Source organism: Moesziomyces antarcticus (assembly GCF_000747765.1).
Source record: "Moesziomyces antarcticus DNA, scaffold: scaffold_v10001, strain JCM 10317, whole genome shotgun sequence".
In the NCBI taxonomy this organism is placed as follows: Eukaryota; Fungi; Basidiomycota; class Ustilaginomycetes; order Ustilaginales; family Ustilaginaceae; genus Moesziomyces; species Moesziomyces antarcticus.
Window position 1 is genome coordinate 796,968 of NW_014639009.1, and position 21,607 is coordinate 818,574.

General features: G+C 59.2%; 7 protein-coding genes across 7 annotated transcripts; 4 read left to right on the forward strand and 3 right to left on the reverse strand.

The window, feature by feature from the left end:
• Positions 1-328: 328 nt before the first annotated feature.
• PAN0_001d0289 (ribosomal protein l30) lies at positions 329-844 on the reverse strand (the record flags this gene model as incomplete). The annotated part of the gene is made up of 1 exon (XM_014803907.1): positions 329-844. The coding sequence occupies one exon, from the start codon at positions 842-844 to the stop codon at positions 329-331; it is 516 nt and encodes a 171-aa protein (XP_014659393.1).
• Positions 845-3,738: 2,894 nt separating this feature from the next.
• On the forward strand, positions 3,739-5,034 carry PAN0_001c0290 (uncharacterized protein; the record flags this gene model as incomplete). Its single annotated transcript, XM_014803908.1, has 1 exon — positions 3,739-5,034. One exon carries the CDS (start codon positions 3,739-3,741, stop codon positions 5,032-5,034), a length of 1,296 nt encoding a protein of 431 aa, XP_014659394.1.
• Positions 5,035-5,487: 453 nt separating this feature from the next.
• On the forward strand, positions 5,488-6,793 carry PAN0_001c0291 (rab domain-containing cell division control protein; the record flags this gene model as incomplete). Its single annotated transcript, XM_014803909.1, has 2 exons — positions 5,488-6,318; positions 6,404-6,793. The coding sequence occupies 2 exons, from the start codon at positions 5,488-5,490 to the stop codon at positions 6,791-6,793; spliced, it is 1,221 nt and encodes a 406-aa protein (XP_014659395.1).
• Positions 6,794-7,579: 786 nt separating this feature from the next.
• Positions 7,580-9,088, reverse strand: PAN0_001d0292 (pkinase-domain-containing protein; the record flags this gene model as incomplete). Its single annotated transcript, XM_014803910.1, has 1 exon — positions 7,580-9,088. The coding sequence occupies one exon, from the start codon at positions 9,086-9,088 to the stop codon at positions 7,580-7,582; it is 1,509 nt and encodes a 502-aa protein (XP_014659396.1).
• A 2,806-nt stretch (positions 9,089-11,894) lies between these two features.
• Positions 11,895-14,204, forward strand: PAN0_001c0293 (uncharacterized protein; the record flags this gene model as incomplete). The annotated part of the gene is made up of 1 exon (XM_014803911.1): positions 11,895-14,204. One exon carries the CDS (start codon positions 11,895-11,897, stop codon positions 14,202-14,204), a length of 2,310 nt encoding a protein of 769 aa, XP_014659397.1.
• A 376-nt stretch (positions 14,205-14,580) lies between these two features.
• On the reverse strand, positions 14,581-18,925 carry PAN0_001d0294 (glycoside hydrolase family 38 protein; the record flags this gene model as incomplete). Its single annotated transcript, XM_014803912.1, has 5 exons — positions 14,581-18,041; positions 18,150-18,233; positions 18,499-18,562; positions 18,692-18,757; positions 18,866-18,925. The coding sequence occupies 5 exons, from the start codon at positions 18,923-18,925 to the stop codon at positions 14,581-14,583; spliced, it is 3,735 nt and encodes a 1,244-aa protein (XP_014659398.1).
• Positions 18,926-19,498: 573 nt separating this feature from the next.
• On the forward strand, positions 19,499-21,471 carry PAN0_001c0295 (RCC1 domain-containing protein; the record flags this gene model as incomplete). Its single annotated transcript, XM_014803913.1, has 2 exons — positions 19,499-19,511; positions 19,601-21,471. The coding sequence occupies 2 exons, from the start codon at positions 19,499-19,501 to the stop codon at positions 21,469-21,471; spliced, it is 1,884 nt and encodes a 627-aa protein (XP_014659399.1).
• Between the last annotated feature and the right edge of the window lie 136 nt (positions 21,472-21,607).

Here is a 21,607-nt window from a genome sequence, read left to right on the forward strand (position 1 = left end):
AGCCGCAAGCGAGAGAATCACTTTCATGTGACAGTGTGATGAAGGGATTGTGTGATCTCATGCTTCCGTGCACTGGCTTGGTCACGCGACGCCTGCTTCCGCTCGTGACGAGTCCACTGCTTCCGAAAGTCACAAACCTGCATCCTTGCTCTTTCCTTTCACAATGGCAGCGGTCGCAGCTCTGTCAAAGAGGATCTGAAGGGTATGCTTTTCAATAGATGAAAAAGAGAGCAAAGGAAGCAGACTAGTAATACAGTGCGAGAGCAATTCGTCGCGGGAGAAGGAAGGGCGAGAACGTGGAGGTCGACGTCGTCGTCGTGGCAATCATCTATGCCGACGAGCCGTTCTTGATCTGCTGGTCGCGCAGCTCGCTCACGACGTTGCCGACCACCTTGTAGCCACGAGGCGCCTTCTTGGCCGCTTTGCCGGGGTCGACGATCTCGCCCGCTTCGTTGAGCCACACGGCCTCCTCATCGCTGAGCAGCATCTGATCCGCCTCCTCCAGGCGTCGCACGTTCTCGACGTGCACGAGCTCCTTGACCGCCAGGATGGCACCCGCCATGTCTGCTCCGATCGGTCGGTACACCGACTGCAGACGCTTCTTGAGCCCGAGTCCCTGCAGCGTGCGGTTGATCTTGTCGGGCATGCCGATGCCCGAGCGTCGAAGCGTGATTCGGTAGTGCGTCGCCGGTGCACTCTCGCTCGACGAAGAACCGGAAGCCACGGTGGCCTTGGCAGCCGCCGATGAGGATTCGTGGCGAATGCCCCACGCAGAGGTAGAGGCTGCCTGTCGAGAGAGACCCGACCTGGCCTGCGTAAACGTGTTGCGTGCGAGGAAAGACATTGTCTGTTCGAGGATGGTTCGAGGCGGGAATCAATAGTCAGCACAAGGTCCCGACTTGAAAAGAGGTGGTATGCTCGATCATCTTCCGACCCTGCTCCCTTGCGCTTTCGACCAGAGCTCGACGTCGGCGACATTTCAGGAAACCATTCTTTCGACCTTGCGAAGCGCGGCACTCAAACTTGCCTATCGCAGCCAGATGCGAGGTTCCAAGCTCGAATCAACCTCAGCCCATGTGAGCAGCTGCCAAGCAGGAGAGTCTCCAGAGGAGCCCCATCAACCGCGGAGACGCTCGAGCGAGGGATGCGCATAGGACTCGCCCGACATCAGCCAGGACCTCTGGACAAGCTCCAGCGACGAAGCCCAACGCCGGCGGCCTCAAGCGCAAAAGAATCTTCTGCACGAAGCCAGCCAACGACAGGCAAAATCGTCTCCGTCCGCTTGTCCTCGTGAGACGGCAAGGAGCACGCAGACCGCCCGCTCACGACGGCTCTTCCTAATGCACATCGGTTTATACTTGAGTAGCTCATCTTGCTGTTCGCCGACGTCGTCTCTCCGGTCAAGGAGCGTGTAGGAAGATGCTTCCGTGTAGAGAGCAGGGCATCAAAGCTGGCCGGAAGAGGATCAAGCAACAACATAAGGGGATCGGAATTTCGGTACGCACCGTGCAGGAGAGATCCAGAACAGGTGCGCCTTGCGGTGAATCTACAGTACAGAAAGGGCTGTTTGCGGTGGAAACCCAAAGTTGCGTCGGCGCAAAGTTCAAAGAGTAGGAATCAGGATCAGCATGCTGTACGCTTTTGTTGCAGCTGGTACCGACAGCCAGATCGATGGACGATGCGAGATGGACGCGAAAAGAGGATGCCAAGCAAGATACCCCTCAGACTTCCAAGGAAGGTCTGCAAACCCTCATCAAACCAGAGCCGGCTGCGATCCAGACGATGCAAACGATTCGAGAAAGCGGCACTGGCCACACCGGCTCTCCAAAGTGAAACGATGGAGGGTTCGTGCCGTGGACCTCCTCCGAAGAGGATGGCCGCAATCCCATGTGAATCTCTCGCAAGGAGAGCCAAAATGCTCCACCCCCGAGGGGATGCTAGGGTTCTAGAGTGGAAACTGCGAATTTGGTTGGATACCAGGATTATCATCTTCGGAGGGCTTGGCTGCTAATTCGTCGTTGAACTGCCTCGATCCCGCCACCTCGTATCGATCCATCGACGCTGGAGCTTGTGCATGATGTCGGTCGTGATTGTACTTACGTTTACACGCGGGGAGGGAGTGCGTGGGACACGGACAAAGATTCGATCTGGAAAGGATTGACTATGAGCGTCCAAGAGACAATGATGAAAACAGAGCTGGTCAGCACGCGATGTTCATCGTTGCATGGTCTTGGTCAAGGTCGCGTCGAAGAGTCCTCGCCCTGCAACTGTCGTCACAGCAAGCCGAACACGGCTGTGAGCCACGACAGCTGAGTGCAAGGACGATCCATCAGACAGAAGTGTGCTGGCATGCACAAAGAATGTATAGATGCTCGCTGCGAAACGAGCTTCCTTATCGTCTCGGCATGGTCGTATAGGCCGGGGAAAGGAGTAAAAAGTCATCACTGGAGAGTGAAGCGAAGAGAGGGCTTGTAGAAACTTACACTTTGGTCTGTGGATCGACTCGCTCGTAACAAGAAACAAGCGGTCGATGATGGGGGAAAAGAAGGGGGATAGCGAGGGTGGACAGGGTGGTGGATTGGAAGAGGAGCGCGCAGCCTCGCAGCCGTCCGCCTTTTGTGTTTCTTGCGCAGGCAGCCGACTGGAAGAAAGGGCCCGCGCTGAAGCAAAAAATTCTTCCGCGTCTCTTCTTTCCAGCCTGAATTTGTCTTTTTCGAAAAATAGAAAAAAAAGACCCACAGCAGAACCGCAGTCTCGAAAATTCCTCGACCCGCCAGGCGCGTGATCAGGACTCGAGACCAGACTCGTACGTGTGAGGATGATCGTCACTGGAACTTAACACTCGAGACATGCGCAAAAATCTAACGTCATCCGGGTGAGCTTTTTGATGCAGGATTGTTCGCCGAGAACCGAACCGGGCTCAAGCAACACCGCTCACTCCACTCTGGCTTGCGTGGTTGGCGTGCAGCGCAGCGCAGCGCTGCATTCTGGTCAGCGCCAGGAGCTACGAAAGCCGCTGAGCTTGCAGGCCACACAAACCCAGCCAGGCAAGACTGCCGTTCCAAAGCCGAAATTTCGACCACATCAGCGCCACACAACCAAGCAACCTCATTCCGAGCCCCACTTGACGCAGTCCGATAAGTTGACCATCACTCGCACTCGCCATCAACTAAGTTGAACAGCTCTCCCGCATCTTCATCCCGAATCACCATCATCCGCGCACTGCATATCCGAACTCTGCATCACTCCGCTTCCGTCGACCGCCGAATCCATCAGCCTGGACCGAACAAGACGCGGCTCGCCTGTCCCAGCAAACCAACATCAAAGCGGTGCTTCACGGCAATGAAGCAGAGCCACACCAACGCTCAAGATCCGCATCAACGCATCACAGCTTCAAGAACCTGAAGCGTTCATCCACAGCGTAGATCGCGGGGACTGACCGGGCGAAAAGGCCCGCCGAGCTGTTCACTTGAAAGCCTCCGTTCGCCTTCGGCAGAAGCGCAGACGCGCGCCCGTTTTCGACGTCCGAGCATCATCATCACGGGCCGCGCACAAAGTCTGCATAGACGCACTTCCGCAACAGAGCGGGCTCAGTTCTCGCATTCAAGCTCAGCGCCTTCCGCACAAGCTCCCGCATACAGTGCATGAACGCGCATTTGGGCGCTACGACCACTTCCCCACTCTCCCACTTGCCACTCACCACTGCGACGGATCCCGCTTCCGCCTTCCATATCCACCATGAGTCGGTCCTCTGGCACCGTCATCGACCTGACCGAAGAGTCGCCACCGGCACCCTTGCGCCTGAGACCTACACCAACCTCAAGGCCCATAACAAACTCCTTAAGACCTACATCAACCTCGACCGGCACTCACATCTTCGACTGGTCTCACTGGCCCGACAGCCGTCCACATTCCACCATTCCTGCAAACCCGGGCCCATCTGCCTCATCAAGCAGCACGAGCAGCGCAGCACGGGTTCGCGAGCGTATCGTTCCTGGCTCGTCCCGTCCCCGCCCTGAACCCATCGTCGTCGCTAGCGATGACGAGTCCGACGCTGAAGACCGCAGCTTCACCATCGTAGGCCAGTCCGAGCAAGCGCGAACCAACGTCCCACTCTTCCGCTCCCTATCGACCGGCACGCCAGCCTCTTCGAGTCGTCCACCGCCGTCGACATCAGCCTCATCCCTCCGCTTCCACGACGGGATAGGCAGAGGACCTCACTCTCACAGCTCGCGCATCCCGCAAGGCTTTGGCATCCTCGGCTCCTCACCGACGGCGCGCCATCCGCTCCTACCACAGCAACGCGCAGCGATCCCGTCGACCAGCACTACCACAGCGAGGAGAACCTCTGGGTTCGGTGCCAACACCGCAAATCTTGTCTCCCGGCTGGGTGGAGATTGGGATTTCACATCCCTCACCTTTGGCGGCATGGAGATGATTGGCTCCCTACTGCGAGGCCTCCATTCAAGCGGCCCTGCTTCGCACCCGCAGAGCACGGAACGCAAGGTGCCGCAGAAGTACGAACCCACTTGGACTCATCCGCATGAAGTGCAGCCCGGCTTCTCGCATTCGATCATCGAGCCGCCCGTCGACCTCGACACGTACTTTGACGACAAGGCGATCGTCACCGGACCCTTACCCGATACTACACCGATCTGCGCAGGCTGTCGTCATGCGCTGGTGACGGGGGCTAACGAGGATCAAAGGATCTGGGTGCTGCCTTGCGGTCATGTTATTGACGGCCGATGCATCGATCGCCTCAGTGGGATCGAGAAAGAGTCTGCAGATGGCGGCGACGGCGGGGACGTCCGCGGAAAGGGCAAGGCCAAGGCAGTTGACCCTCCAGAGGATGAGCCCCGATCCAAGTCGGCCAGAACATCCGCGCGGACTCGAGCCAGCACAGCCGCCGCCAAGCCAACCACTCCCAAGAAGCCAAAGAAGCCCAAGCGCTTCGAATGCCCTGTCCAGGGCTGCGGCCAGAAGTGCTCCAAAGAACCCGGCAGCAAGTTCTCGGCATGGGCGGTCTTTGTGTAAACCCTCCAGCAGCACCTCGACCCGCATCCTCGCTGATACCATTAGATTCGTCCGTAGCTTTGTTCGTGCAAGCTCAGCGGACAACTTCTCAGTCCATGCCAGTCAGTCGACACGGCCGTATTCCCGTTTGCATCCCGCATCTCATTGTACTTTTACTCAGCTCTTACTGAACAATACCAGCACGTCCATGACTCGCATCCCTGCAGCGGAGCTACGGTGGTCCCCTTTGTTGGAGCGACGACAGCGAAGAAGGGATCGAAAATGCTGAATGGAGTGAAGTCTGTGAGCCGCGCGTTGAGGCGCATGAAATAGGCGTGGGTGTTGGTTTGAGGCGGATCGGGGACGGCGCGTGTTCAGGGTCCAGCGGGGGTGCATTGCGCGCTCTGGATGCGTTGACTCCGCACCTCCAACCACGGTATCCGCACTGAACGCTCTGTACCCGCAATCATCGACATGACCGAGGCGGACAGGTCGCCGTTCTCGGCGCCGAACACACTGGACAGTGGGCTAAGTCGGAGCGATCAGGAAGATGTGGCTGGCACGAGCGCTCGAGAGTGGAAGACGCTCTTCGCTCCTATGCAGTCCAACGCCGGTCCATCGTCTTCTGCGGCCACTCGCGCGAGCATCAAGCGCGCCAACACAACCGAATCGTCCGTATCGATTCGTCAGCAGCAAGTGCGCGGACGCGGGGGGCCACCACGAGGTCGAGGCGGACGTACGCAGGCTTCACGCCGGCTTCTGGACGCCTCGGATGCGGCTGCATCGTCGCCGCCGTCGTCTCCGACTGACCCTGTCTCGCGCATTCGTCACAAGATCGTCACCACCCCTCTGCCGCCGGACTCGGTGCTGACGCCGACGGGCACGACGTACCGCAGTGTGGTGTGGAAGCTGCTGCTGGATATCCGCGATCTGGACGTGGCCGAATACCTCTCGCTCGTAGCCAAGGGCAAGTCGCCATCGCACGACAAGATCCGCAACGACACCTTCCGCACGCTCGCCACCGACCAGGGTTTCAAGGAACGCGTCAAGGAAGAGAAGCTCATCCGGCTGCTCGACGCGTTTGTGTGGAAGCACAATCGCTCCGACGACAGCGCCGATGAGGCCGATGCAGACGCAGACGTGTACGAGTTCAGCTACGTGCAGGGCATGAACGTGCTCGCTGCACCGTTCCTGTACACGCTCGAGAGCGAGGTCGAGGCATTCCGATGCTTCAGTCGCTTCATCGAATACTGTTGCCCGCTTTATGTCCAACCAACCCTCTCTGGCGTCCATCGTGGACTTCAGGTAAGCCGCCCTTCGTCCTTGCAAGCTCGATGTGCTCGCGGTGTATACTGACGCTTTTGACTTTGCCGTTTTCTGATTTGGGCAGCTATTGGACCGGTGTCTAGAGTTGCTGGATGCGCCGCTATACCATCACTTGCGCGGCAAGAATCTGTCGGCAGAGATCTACGCTTTTCCGTCGGTGATGACGCTGTGTGCATGCACGCCGCCTCTTCCCGAGGTGCTGCAATTGTGGGACTTTCTGCTTGCCTTTGGTGTGCATTTCAACGTGCTATGCATCGTTGCACAGCTGCACATCATGCGTGCCGACCTGCTCGAATCCGCCAGCCCCATGAAGCTCCTTCGCAACCTTCCCCCGCTCGACGCACGCAAGATCATCAATGTCACCGTCACCCTAGCCCGCGACATCCCCGCAGACCTTTTCCAAGATCTCGTCAAACATCCGTACCACCCGGACAGCGTCGCTGCTTTCACCTGATGTCCCTCACTCCATGTATACCCACTGGCAGTCAGTCCGGCAGCTCCACCAACCGCTTGAATCACACAGACGCCAGCGCAAGAAAAGACCAACGACTTTGGCATACGTGCGGATGAGAGCCTACGAGCTACAGCACAAAAAAAAAGACATTCTTGAAAAAGGGGAGAGAGCAAGTGAAGATGGGGAGAGGACAGCGAGCGACATGAAGAAAGACATGGGTTGCGGGGGGTTGCAATGTCGCGCCTGGCTCGGAGAAAGACTGCAGAGGCAAAGGAAAGGGGGATTGCTACGGATCATATGTACATGTTGGGGCTGATAATGGATGAGGTTGACCAAGGATGAAGGTTGCGACGACGGCGCAAGCCAAGTCGCGCGGGAAAGAGGGTGGATGCGGATCAAGTCTCGGTTTTGGTGGTAACGGATTCCTTCCAGTGGTGAGAACGACAGCAGCACACGCTCGATCGGAGGCGAATGGTATGGTGGATCTCCTCCGTTCAAGAAGTGCCGCGTTCCCCTTGCCGTCCTCTTGATGCGGAGAAAGAGATCGTGGCTGCAGACCATCTGTGCGGCAAGATCATCCCCCACAGATAGCGTCTGCGTCGAAGGACTCGAGGATGGCCGTGACCGTGACTCGACCACAGCTTCCAACCCCAAGGTCCCTCAACCGCGACGCCATCCGAAAAGAAAATCCCCGCAAGCTTGGCCCACTGTGTCGGCACGACACCGCGATCTGCCCTGATTTTCTTCGACTCCGATCGGTGCCGCTGCCGGCCGGACACCCGGTACTTAGTCGAGGGTGACCTTGAGCGACTCGAGCGGGACGGGCTGGAAGTTGTGCACATCGATGCCGCGCGAGAGGAGCTCGGCCTCGGCGTGTTGGGGCACGAGCCGCGAGATGAGGTCGGGTCGGATGGAGAGCTCCTCCTTGGTCCAGTTGAAGAGCGCGGGCACCTCGCGGCCGTTGGGCATGCGGATCTCGCCCGTGCGGAGCTCGTCGAAGAAGGGGTGGCAGAGCGCCTCGACGGCGGTGAGACGCGCGCTGGGCGTGTACTCGAGCAGTCGCGAGATGAGGTCGATGGCGTCGGGCGGCGTGCGCGGACGGAAGACCTTGGAGAAGGGATGCGGTCGGATCTGGGGGAACTTGTGCTCCATGTAGTTGGGGTTCATGGTCTTGATCTGCTCGCGCGAGGGCGTGCCGAGCACCTTGATAATCTCGACGAGCTGGTCGATGCCGCTCTCGCCGGGGAAGAGCGGTTGCCCCTGCATGAGCTCGGCCATGACGCAGCCTGTGGACCAGATGTCGATGTTGGTGGTGTAGTTGGTGGCGCCAAAGATGAGCTCGGGAGCTCGGTAGTACCTGGAGCAGATGTAGCTGACGTTGGGCTCGCCGGCGATGAGGATCTTGGCGGAGCCAAAGTCGCAGAGCTTGAGGATGCCGGATGAGGGGTCGAGCAGCAGGTTCTGCGGCTTGATGTCGCGATGGCAGATGCCGATGGAGTGGATGTAGGCGAGACTTCGTAGCAACTGGTACATGTAGAGCTTGATGAGGAGCATGGGCATGGTCTGCTTGAGCTTGGCGTAGTGGCGCGAGGCGCGGTAGACGGTCTCTGGGACGTACTCGAGGACGAGGTTGAGGAAGACCTCGTCCTTCTTGTCGCCGTTCGAGTAAAAGAAGGCCTTGAGGTCGACGACGTTGGGGTGCTTGACGATACGCATGATCTGAAGCTCGCGGTTCTTGAAGCGCTTGTCCTGGAGGACCTTCTTGATGGCGACTTCGTCGCTGTCTTTGCTGGAGCCTTCGGTGGCGTCGGAGCCGGAGGGCGACACGAGTTTTGCCTGGAAGACGACACCGAAGCTGCCGTTGCCGATGACCTTGCAGTTGGTGTAGGCGATTTCTCGCTGCTCGGCGGTCTTGCCGTCCGAGGCAAGGACCTTGATCACCTTGTTGGGGTCATCGAGCGCTGCGAATCCAGAGACACGGATCGAGGATAGCGGGCAGGCATTTTTGGGGAGCACAAGGAGAAAGAATATTGTCAGCTGAAGGAACGAGGACGCGAAGAGCAAAGCCGGAGAGTGTCGAGGTGCGAGGCAAAGCGACGGACGCAGCCGTTCCTCGACGGACGCGAGTGGTAAGGCGCAATGCCGTGAGGATCTCGTCGCACGACTGGAGATGTGCTGCGAGATGCAAGACGAGAGGAGCTGAGGGTGGCGGACGTGACGTGGCTGAGCTCGACGAGAGAGAGAGGAGGGATACGCACGGTTGAGCTTGACGCCGTTGAGCGGCGCGTTGGACATGGTGGAGGAAGGGCCAGCTGGGACGCTCTTCGATCCAAAGTGTTGATGCTAGCGCTTGCTCGAGGGTGGTGCAAGCGGGTATGGGGACGGTGGTCTGACGCGTACCGATGATGCCGTGGCTGCGCGGGACAAGTGCTGAGACGCGGCTAATCCGAAGACGCAGAGCGTGTTGGTCGTCCGAGGATGATGCGGCAGTCGCAGGGGCGATTCTCGCGAAATGCTATGCGTTGGAGCCGGGCGGGACGAGGGATGCTGAGCAGATTGATGCAAGGCCGAGGATGGCAGAGCGGTGCAGCGCAGCAGGGACGATGGTCCTAGGAGAGAGATGCTGGAGGTTTGTGGAAGGCGATCGAGAAGTATCGTTCCGCTGTACTGTTTGTGGACGGTAGTAGCGGTCGCGGGATGGTGATGGAGCGGATGAAGGGGAGTGACGATGGCAATGGCGATGGGCGGTGAACGGACGCGGAGCGTAGAACGCGCAAAGTGGAGCTCTGCTGCAACCGACCAATGGCTGGACAGGGCAGACGAGCAGATGAGCGGCCCACCGAACGGGCCTGCCTGGCTGCTTGGCTGCTTGACTGGCTGGCTKGCTTGACTGGCTCGCTGCCTCCATTTTGCTTTCGCCTCAGCCTCCGCCTGACCTCGCCCCCGTGCCGTTGGCCCTGGCTCTGCCTGCCTCACGTCGATTCGACTCGACTCGACTCGCGACTCGCAGCTCGTACGCTCTGCTCTCTTTCTCTCTGGGCTGGCTCGCGTCTGATTTTTGATTGGAGCCCCTTGTGGCACGGAGGATTTTTACACTGGGCTGGAGCTCGTGAGCAGACTCGAAAATTGCTCCTCGACGCTCACTTGCACTTTTGAAGAGGCGATTTCAAATGGGTGCAGCTCGGGTGTAATGAAAAAGCGTTGAACCGAGCGCCAGCTGCATCTCAACAAAACGAGCCACATCCCAAGGCCACAGGCGACAGCTCAGCCTCTGCTGCCACACAAGTTGGCAGATTTCCAACGCAGCGGAGGGCTAGAACGCGTCTCAAAACAAGCTCGTCCCTGGCAGAGGGAGAGAGAGAGCACTGGCCCTCTTTTGGTGCTCCGCGTCTTGTTTCTGCGGCTGAGCCCCCACAACCCCGCCCAAACGACCAACCAGCAGCAAGGAGCTCGCTCGACTCTCGCCTTTCTGGCTCGAATTCAGGATGGCCCGAGCACCGCGCGGCGGCTGACACCAAACTTACATTTGGGCTGCATGATGGCCACAAGAGCATCTCCTCGACTGCCAGCTACAGTACAGTTTTGCACCTCTGTGTCCCCACAATCAGCGTCACCAATGACCACCTGACGCCGAGGCGAGACCTGCATTCTCCGGAATGGTCACACTCGGCATCTGCAATTGGCGCTGCGATTGATACAGTAGAAGCTTGAACACGATCACCAAGAAGACGACAGTATGGGCCGCAGCTCACGACACCAACGACACCATCTGACAGCACTTGGCGTACTGTGGCCCCGCAGAGTGCGCACGACAATCGGGCTCGCTTCCAAGGTGGTGGCCTCCTTCAGCCGTCTTGTTGGCACGCACCACGTGACGCTCTCGTTCCAACCGCACACCACAACCATCCGTCAGGGCGGCGGCGTGAATGTTGGGGAGGCCAAGCAGACTCTCTTTTATTTTTCATTTTTATTTTCGTATTTTCCCCCTCTCCTTGGAGACACTCATGCCTGTCGGACTGGCTGCATGCGCTTCACCTGTCACAGGCCTCGCCTACAGCAGCAACCTCCCTCGTTCAGAGATCGGCGATATCATATCAGCTTTGAATATGACGGCGACCACTCGCCAACGTTGCCTCAACTACTGCCACATGGCTCTGGGTGGTAGACAGGTCTATCAAAGATGCTACGACCAAGCCCGAGCCTCCACGCCTTTCATTCCGCCCGCATCGGACGGGAGTCGGACGTGGTGAAGCCCGTCGCACGCTTGGCGACTCGTCTCACAAAATCATCAAAGTGCGCTCTTCATCGATGGCAAGAGCAGTTGGCCACGTCGACCCGCCCTGGCTTCCCTTCATGAGTGCGTACCAAATAAAGATATGCGCAACAAGCCAACTGGCGCAAAGTGGGGTCGACATGCGCTCATCAACATGTCAAGCGAATGAGCGGTCCTTGTCGCTACGCCACTCCCCTCCGTTTTCGCCTTTCATCGACAATATAGCTCGGTGGCTCTGGGTGGGAGAGACGGATCGTCGCAAGATTATTCCTGCCAAACGTTCTACCTCTCGGCCACCACGTCTCACCGGGGCCGTTTTCTCCCGCGCCGCTTCTAGCTTCCAGCATGGTGAGCCAGCCCGGCTCGCTCTTGAAGCTTGATGGCTCGATCAACTGAATCTTGGCACAGTCGCGGTCATTTTGGTATATAAGCGGTAGAATGAACCTCGTACGTTCACGCTATGCCAAAGCCACAAGAGACGCGCTGACCCACCATCCCTGCCGCAATTCAGGTTACAATGCCGTTGATCCCGCTGGTGGGCCCATCATCCCCATTGCAGATCATGCAGGGAGCAGAGCGGTAGCTTGCGCCATATCTCTGTGCAAAGTCCTGTCGAGCCCCACCGCATGCTCAACTTCGGCCCTCATTACGAATGCCGCTCCGAGCATCCCAACCAATGTCCATAAAACCCGGATGCGGAGACCCCCCGAAAGGTCCTGCCCATCATCACTCTCTCCACTTTCCTTCTTTTTCCCTCCACGTTTGCACATGCTCTGGTTACCCTTTCTCCCTTCCATTCCTTTTTCCGTTCGTTCAGACCGCAGCAGAATGAGAACAGCTACCGGCCTGGCAGCGCTCGCTCTCACGGCGACTTTGGTCGCCACTGGCACTGTCCAGTCGGCCTCGAGCCCTATACCTTCCGAGATCTCGCTCGAGGCTCAGAGCTGCAAAGTCCTCCCCGACATCCTCAAAAAGGTCCTCGCTGCCGGCGTGGCCACTGAAGGCAAAGCAATCGAGATCGCCGACCTCTACTCGGAATTTTATCCCACTGGCGCCAACCCTTCCGCTGAACAGCTCTACGCTGCCATTCCTGCCTCTGCCTTCGGGCCCAAGGACGATCGCGATGGTGCGATCTCAGGATCTGGTGGCTGGGACAAGGACGCAGTCATCGCCGACGACGGCTACGGCGAACAGAGCAAGTCTACCTACGCCAAGGACGGCGGACTGCCTTCGTTCTGCCGTGTCGGCGGTACCGTTCGCACATCCGAAACCAGCAAGTCCCAATTCGAAGTCTGGATGCCGGTTGCTGACACTCCCGCCGGCAAGGATGCCCCCGCTCCGGAAGCATGCACCTCCATCGATGGCGTCGACGTCGCCGATGTCGCCAAGACCTTCAAGTGTGTCTCGACCAGCGGCTGGAGCAAGCGACTCGTCTTCTCCGTCGGAGGCGGCCTCCGCGGCGCCGTTGCGTACCCCGAGATGAAGCAGACCATGTCCCGATACCATGCTGCCGTGGCTGGCACCAACATGGGTCATTTTGGCGCTCAGGATGGTATCACCTGGCTGCCTGCCAACCCAGAGGCTTGGACCGACTATGGCCACAGTGCAGTTCACTTCACCTCGCGCGTCGCCCAGCAGGCTGTCCGCATCTTCTATGATGCCCAGCCTCACCGCACCTCTTCTCCCAACTCTTCCGTTGCAACGATCGACGCCAAGAAGCAGGTGTTCTACACCTACTTCAAAGGCTGCAGCACGGGCGGACGAGCTGCCATGGCCTCGGCTCAGAGGTACCCCAAGGACTTTGATGGCATCATTGCAGGCAGCCCCGCCTTCGACTTCAACAACCTCAAAGCCTACCAGATCCACGTCAACTCGTTCCTCGCAAACAACAAGAGCGAGGGCTACATTCCTACCGAGGCGTATCCCCTCATTAACAGTGCGGTGCTCAAGACCTGCGACAGCGCGGACGGCGTGGAAGACAACGTCATCTCCAAAGCTGATATTTGCAAGCCAGACTTTGCTGCCCTGATCGGATGCTCCAAGCTTGGGATCAAGCCCTACGATGACGCGGACAAGGCGCCGGAGCCTGCTGGTGCCGCCGCCGGTCAGGATTCGAAGGCTCCCGCTGCTGACAGCAAGGACTCGAAGCCGGCCGAGGTCCCGGCCAAGGAGAAACCCAAGGTGCTTCTTGCACGCAGAGACACTACTAGCACGGATCCAGTAGCTGCCCCCGGGCTGGAGGCCACGAAGAAGGACGACGCTAGCGCGACTCCCGCCGAGCCGAACGGCAAGGATGCCAAAGGTGCCGACGCCAAGGGCAAGGACAAGAAGGACAAGGACGCCGAAAAAGGTCCTGCCCCCAAGTGCCTTACTGATCCTCAGCTCGAGACTCTGGCGAACATTTTCAAGCCGTACACGATCGACAACGAGCTGATCAGCGAAGGAGTGCTTCCTTCCAGTGTGTATGGATGGCAGTACATCAACGCCGTCACGGGCAAGTTTGGCTCGTCTCCCGTCAGCTGGTTCCAGTTCGAGGTTCTGGGCGAGAAGGATGCGAAAGCCAAGTTCAACGCCACCGAGAAGGTGACTCCCGAGGTGATCAAGAAAGGCCAGCAGCTCAACCCTGGTGGAACGATCACTTTCGACACTGATCTCAGCGGATTCTTCAACGCCGGTGGAAAGCTGCTGCACTACCACGGCTTGGAAGACTCGCTGGTTCCGCCCATGGCGTCGCGTCGCTACTACGATCAGGTCCTTGAGAAGGTCGGTGACAAGGCCAGGTCGGCGTATAAGCTGTATCTCATCCCTGGTATGCTGCACTGCCGAGGCGGCAACGGCTGCTTCAACTTTGGTGGTGCGGGACAAGAAGGGGCTGGTAATCGACCGCTTCGATACGACGCCACGCACGACATGTTCCTTGCGCTCACCGAGTGGGTCGAAAAGGGCGTGGCGCCCAACGCGCTCATCGGCGCTGCATACAAGACCAAGGAAGGTACCGCTCCGCAAAAGTTCTCCGATGACACTCCGTACAGCAACGGCGTCCGTCTGACGCGCCCTCTCTGCCCCTGGCCCACTGCCGCCCGTCTCAAGGGCAAGGGCGGCGACACCAACGACGCAGGTGCCTTTGAATGTGCTTAAGCTCAAGACCTTGTGCGCCGCCATCACGCCGGTCTTTACTCGTGTTTTGCTATTCGTCTCCATATAACCTTTCCGTATCTAGCCCTCTTGGGCATCACTCGTTATTCTCACTCGTTTTTCTTTGCAACATCGAGCAAGCTCTTTCGCTCATCTCATCTTGGCTTCCTGGATCGTTCGTGTGGCGCATTGAGGAAAGAGACTCAGATTCGAGGTTGAGTCGCGTTCTCAGCCCGCAGCACGAACTCGAGCCTTTGCTCATCACAGTGACATGTCCGAATCACGAGCATCACACAGTGTACCGAAGGGCAGCGGAAGCAGGACAAATTCGACAGACACTACGATTCGGGAGCAGGAAACCTCTACACATGCACATGAACTAGAGCGAGATCTTGAGCGTCTTGATCTCGAACGGACGGAAGTCGAGCTGGACGTACGTGTGATCCTTCTCGTCGGCATACGTGTTGAAAGCAAGCTCTTCGGACGACTTTTCGTCCACGTCCTCGAGCAGGTTGGTGAGCGCCGTCGCCTTTACGGGGGCCGAGATCTTGATCGTCGGTTTTGCATGAGCGCCCAGAGACTCGTACAGCCTGACGACGATGCCGAACGACTTGGAGTCCTTGGGCTTCTGGCCGTAGTACTCAAAGTCGTCCTCGGCGCGCTTGATCGTGTCGATGACCACGCCGGCTTGCGTGCCGTCGACGAGCTCGATGGGCATCTGCAGATCCGACGACGCCGTGCCCGTGCCTCGCTCCAGCGTCGCGATGTCGACATTCGACTGGCGGCCGTAATCGACGTCAAAGCGTGCGTTGAACACGCGCGCGACCTGGACCACCTTGCCCTTACCCACGCCGCCGACGTGCGGGTAGAGCGCAAAGGCGAACTGATGCAGACCCTCGTCCTCGTGCGCATCGGGGTACGTGCCGGCCTTCAGAAGCGACAGCCTCATCAGGCCGCCCTCGACGCTGTAGCCATACTTGGACTCGGTCAGGATGCTGAGACCATAGTCCTCCTCGGAGAGATCGGCGAACCTGTGGCCGCAGACCTCGAATTTGGCCGCCTCCCAGCTCGTGTTGCGCGTGGTGGGACGCTTGGTGATGCCGAACTGCGTCTCGAAGCTGGCGGTGTCGGAGCGCAGACGCGTTGGCACCTCGAAGCGCAGGAAGCGATGCTTCTCCCACCAGTCGATCTGCGTGTCGAAGCGCAGCAGCGGACGCGACTCCTTCTCGCCAAGCAGCGGCGTGGCGGGAAGCGCGTCGAGCACGATGCTCATGCGCACCGTGCTCTGGCCAAATTTGGCCTCGAGCGCCAGGCTTGCACGCCAGGGACCAGCCTCGGCGATGCGGACGTTGGTGAAGGGGATACCCTCGGTGGTGTCGAGCGAGTAGAGCTCCGTCTCCCAGTTGTCAAACTGAGGCGGATAGTCTTCGGCAATGGCGAGACCGGCGGTGCGTCCAGTTTCGATGAGCTCGCGATCGGCAAGACGATCGTAAATCGACGTGATGCGGCCCTTGGACACTTTGACGGCGATGGCCGCGCTCTGAAGCAGGAATGAATTGTGCTCCAGCTGCTCAGCTCGAACCGCCTGACCTTGGGCCAGAACAATAGACTGCTTGTCCTGGACAAGAGCTTGACCCCGACCGGAGGCATCTTCGAGCAGGAGTAAGGCGCTCTGACCAGCGTTGCAAAGCTGCATCGACTGGTGCGACAGCGCGATCGCCTCGGCGCGTGCCATGTTGTCGGACAGCCGCACCTCGACAAGCTCTCGACGCGGCACATCGAGCGTGTTGATGGCGGTGTAGCCCTTGGCGCTCGCTCCTACCGCCTCCTCTCCAACGCCAAGAGCGTTGAGAGCCTTGCGCCACAGCTTCTTGCCTTTGACCGCCATGTCGGCGTACATCTCTTCGAGATCATCGTACACCTTGCGGATCGCACTGCCGGGCAAGCAGTCGTGGAACTGGTTGAGCAGGAGAGGCTCCCAGATCGCATCAATCTCTTCCTTGGGATACTTGTAGTCGGTAGCCTTGATCGAGGCGAGCGTGGCGATCCACTCGAGCTTCTGCATGAACGCCTCGAAGCGGCGATTCCACTGTTTGATGGAGCCATGAGACGTGTACACGCCGCGATGGAACTCGAGATAGATCTCGCCGGACCAGGTCGCGAGGCGACGGCCGTTATCTGTAGTCTCTCGAACGTGCTCGAAGAAGTCCTTGGCGGAGCGGCCGACGTGGACACGGGGCATGTCTTTGAAGCCGTTGTTGTTGGCAGCACGGGCGCGTCGCAGGCGCTCCAGCATGACTTCAGTCGGACCACCGCCACCATCGCCGAAGCCGTACAGCATCAGGGCATGCGGCTGAACCCACAGGTCCTGATTGTTCTTGACGCCGCGCACGATCTCCTCGACCGAGCACTTGGAGTCGTAGTTATTGACCGGAGTCATGTGAACGATGATCTGCGTACCGTCCAGGCCGACCCACATGACGGTGTTGTGCGGGAAGCGGTTGATGTTGTTCCAGCTGAGCTTCTGGGTGAAAAAGTAGTCGCAGCCGGACTGACGGGCTAGCTGGGGGATCTGGGCGTTGTAGCCAAAGGTGTCGGGCAGCCAGAAGATGTCGCAGCGCTTGCCGAAGCGGGAGAGGAAGTACCTCTGACCGTAGAGGAATTGACGAGCAAAGGCCTCACCGGAGGGCATATTGGCGTCACACTCGACCCACGAGCCGCCGATGGGCTGGAAGCGGCCGTCCTCCACGTAGCCCTTGACCTTCTTGAAGAGGTCGGGGTAGAGAGTCTCGAGCCACTGGTACTGCTGGGCGGTGGATGCGGTGAAGCGATGCTCTGGGAAGCGGTCCATGAGGTCGATCTGCGTCGACCACGAGCGCGCTACCTTTTGCTGTGTGGCCGAGTAGGGCCAGAGCCAGGCGCTGTCGATGTGGGTGTGGCCCAAGGACCAGATGCGCACGTCTTCGCGACCTTTGACGACGTCCTGGTCGTAGATCGAGTCGACGTGATCCTCCCAGTCTTTGCCGAGGATCTCCTGGGCGAGCTTACGGCATCGGAGGATGCTGTCGAGATCAGCCTTGCGGAAGGTGTTTTGGATCTGGTTGGCGACCCAGAGAGCGCGGTTCTGCAGCTCGGTGTCCTTGGAGAGGTTCTTGACGCAGCCTTTGAGCAAGTCAAAGTCCCACAGGAGCTTCCATGCCTCTGCACGCTTGACGACAATGTCGCACGACTGAAGCTCAAAGTAGCGATTGGGATCGGGATCGCCGGTGCCATCGGAAGGAAGGCCGAACATGCCGTTGGCGGTGATCTCGATGTAGAAGGTAACGCCGTTGCGGTACTCTTGCTTGAGCGGGAAGTCGACGCGGCGATTGTCCTCGAAGCCACCCGTGATGCCCTGGAGCGGCATGCCGGCCTCGGTGAAGATCATGGCCTCGCATCCGGGATCGAACTCGAGCTGGAGCCATTCCTTGTGCACCCAGTCTTTTGGGACGTTGAGCTTGAGCTTGAGCCAGTGGTTTGTCCAAGAAGGGCCGAATTTGATGCCTTTCTTTGCCTTGACATACGACTGGCGCTTGGCCTCGTCGAAGGACGGCTTGGAGCCTGGCTTGGGTGTCCAGCTCTGGATGGAGACGTACTTTTCTTCGTCGGTGCGCGCCTCGAAGAGGACGGAGGCGAGGTTGTAGTCGCCGAACTGGCCGCCCACGAACTCGTCTAGGCGACGCTCGTGGACGGAACGGATGAGGCCAGAGCGGACGGGACGAGACTCTTCCGACGCATACGTGGGATAGTCGTGCGTCTTGGAAGAACCTCGTGGTGCATCGTGTTGACACATGGTGCCGTCTTTGGAAGTCCAGGGCTCGACAGGCGCAGCGCTTGAACGGTTTTATGTAGCAATCGTGATGGAGTGGGAGGAGGGTGGGAGCGGCGTCTCTCCAGCACACTTTGTACTCTTGCAAGGCCGGTGGGGCAGCGTCCGGCGTTGGTGCGGGGCAGCCGAGCCCGTCGATGCAGGGTTGCAGCCAGCACGTTGACCTAGGCAGCACAGCACAGCACAGCACAGCGCGCACTGTCCCACCCCGCACGGACCCTGGCTAGGCGACTTTCGGCAGAGGCGTGCATAAACCCCGCGCTTCCCTCCACTCTCACTTTCCTGAGCCCTTTCAACCCAAACCTCTCACAGGAACTCAAGCTGGCGACTTGGCAAGTCACAAAGTCCTCGCTTATTGGTTCAGATGGGGGTATCGATGTGATTGATGTCGAGATGCGGCTGTTCAATGCCTCCTCTTGGCCCTCAGACCGAGCATCCTTCTCATGCGGGTGTTGAGGCTGGTGGAAAAGAAGGCGTCTTTAATGTGCCCGCGCTGTTGGATTTTGGTGCGCAAGGAAAAGTCGAGCAGTAAATCACGGAAAAAAAAGGTGCCAAAAATTGACATCGAGTTGAGTCCCAAACCTCGCCATTCGACCCTGGACAGCGCCTCAAGAAGACTTACCTTAAGCAGTTGCTTGCGGGCATAGGACCGGGCCTCACTCGTCGTGGCCGGGTTATTGAGAGCGGCCTGTGTTGAGCGTTGTGTTGACAAAGGGGCAACAGTGTCAGCCAATTCTGCCCAATCTCTTGACACGCGTCGACGGCAAGGAGCTCTCGGAAGACGTCGAAGACTCACCTTGTAGCCAGCAAGAACCCGGTCCTTGTCTGGGATGCGTCGATGAGGCTTGTACGTCATGGTTGGCCAAAGACTGATGAGTGTGTGTGTGTGTAAGTCGAGATGGTGTTAAGAAGCGAAGCCGCGACAGATCTACAACAAGCCACAAGCTCTCTTGGACGCACCAGGCTGTGCCATGTGCTGCTTTGATGTTTAGTGAGGCAGCACCAGTTGCCGAGGTATGCCCGCAAATAGCATGCTTGCAGGATCTAGACCGCCCTGTGCTGTGGCTGTCACAGTCGAGCCGAGCCAGCCAGTCGCCGGCTCTGCCCTGTCAGCTGCAAGCCGGCCAAGAGTGACACGGGAGAGCCAAATCAACAGAAGCAGCAGCGCGTGTTGAGCAGAGGCCATCACGTGTGGAGGAAAAAGAAAGCCGTTTGCGCTTGGACCCGCAAATCCAGAGCGTACGATCAAACAGCCAGCCGCGTAAATTTTTCTGCACGCCTGCGCTTTCCAGAATTCCGTCTTCCTGCGAAGAAGTTGAAGCTGCGGCCGGGTTTCAGTCTCAGCACATCGGGCCCCGACGAGGCTGCAACACGCCTTTCTACCATCATCCATCTTGGCAACATCATTTGCTTAGACGATCCGGACAAGATGGCGCCCAAAGGTGAGTTCAGTTGCGAATCCCTGCTGCGGTGCTGCTACGATCGAGGCTGACCCGTCATTGCGAAATTCGTGGATCATCTCGGGAAGCAGCGACCGCTAAGACGGCAAAGCCGGCAACCAAGCCTGCCTCCAAGGCCAAGAAGCCGCTTGCAAATGGAGTCGCAAGCGCAAAAGCAAGCGCTGCCAAGCCATCCAAGGCTGCGAGCACAGCCGACGACAGCGCCAAGCGTGGTCAGAAGAGGGCCAAAGAAGTCGAAGAGGAGGAGGACGAGCTTGATGAGGAGCAGGACACCGCCGCACCGCTGCCCGACGTGAAGAAGCGCTCTGCCAAGGCACGTGCTGCCTCCACCGAGCCCATTGGCGATGTCGAAATGGCCGACGGCACCGCTCGACCCACCAAGCGCACTCGCCGAGCGCCTACCCCTGCCGGCCCCATCAACTCGGTGCCAAGGCCCATTCAGCCTGTGCACGCCGATGACATCACACAGGGAGTCGCCGTCGAGGTCAGCACGGGCACCTCGTCCACCAGTGGCAAGGGTGCCGTGCTTCCACGCAAGCTCTTCGTCTGGGGATCCGGCGATGCAGGCCAGTTCGGTGTCGGCCCGCCCGAAGACGACAAGCCCAACAAACTCAACAAGCCCAAGCCCTTCGGCAACAAGGAGATCTCGATGCAGATCGACGATGGCGACCTGGGCGAGGGCGGCATCCAAGTCATTGTCGGCGGAGGTATGCACTCGGTCATGATCGACGGCTTGGGCCGCATCCTCACCTCCGGCGCAGAAGACTACGGCACGCTCGGACGCAAGCACCGCGGGGCAGCGGGCGACGCTGAAGAGTCGTACTTCAACTTTGCCCCCGTCGAGGGCATCTCGCCCAGCGGTCGCGGCATCAACCCCATCGATGGCAAGGAGGGCGCCGTCGAAAAGTACCGCGCCACACGCATTGCTTCCGCCGACGCTGCCGGCGCAGCTCTGGATGACCAAGGCCGTCTGCGCTCCTGGGGCTACTTCAAGGACGGAGAGGGCCGCGTCTGCTTCGCCGACACGGATGCGCCGGGCTACAACCGCGAGCAGTGGTACCCTATTGCACTGCCTGGCATCGAGAACGAGCACTTTGCTGCTGTGGCGGCGGGCGAGAACCACTTCCTCGCGCTCACCCTGGTCGGAAAAGTATACTCGTGGGGCACCAACACCTGCTATCAGCTCGGACGCAGCTCGAATCCGCGAAGGGTGTCGCAGAAGTTCAAGGGCGAGGCGCCCAAGGACTGCGACCTCACGCCCACGCCCATCACGGGTCTTGCCGAGTGCAAGCGCATCTTCTGTGGCCTCACCAACGGCTTTGCAGTGGAGAAGAGCGGCAAGGTCGTCGGCTGGGGTCTCAACACCAAGGGCCAGACAGGCACAGGGCTCAAGGCGGCCAAGGTCGCCACGCCACACGCCATCGCTGCGCTGAGCCCCGTGCGTCACAACGGCGCCGAGGTGGTGCAGATCGTTGGAGGCAACTTCCACACCGCCTTCCTGCTTTCAAATGGCGAGGTGTACATCTGCGGTGACAGCGACGAGGGCAAGCTCGGCCTGCCTGCGGATCATGCGGCTCTCAAGGGTGCCACCTCGTCCAACCCCGTGGTGGTGCGCGAGCCTACGCTGGTGCCGTTCCCAGCGCCGCCCTCGTGGGCTCCTGAGTCGTCCAAGACCAAGGATGGAAAGACCAAGATCGTGGCGCTGAGCGCCGGAATGCGCTTCACTCTGGCCTTGGCAGCGGACGGCACTCTCTACTCGTGGGGTACCACTTCGGACGATGCTCTCGGCCACCCAGCCGACGACGTCGGAGGTGACCAGAGCAAGGATACGCCCACGGCCATCGCAATGCCTGGTCAGCCGGGCGCTTGGCGCATCATGGCCGCTTCCACCGCGGGGCAGCACTCGTTGGCGATCGCGGTCAAGCCGCCTCAGGACGACTGAGAGGCAGACTCGTCCGATTCAGTGTAATGCAGGTTTACGTTCGCAGACGCTTCTCGTTTGCTCGTCTGACACCATGTTTTCGTTCACGCTAAAATGAGCAAGAAGAGGAGCTACCGTAGAAGCGGCTAGAGTGAGC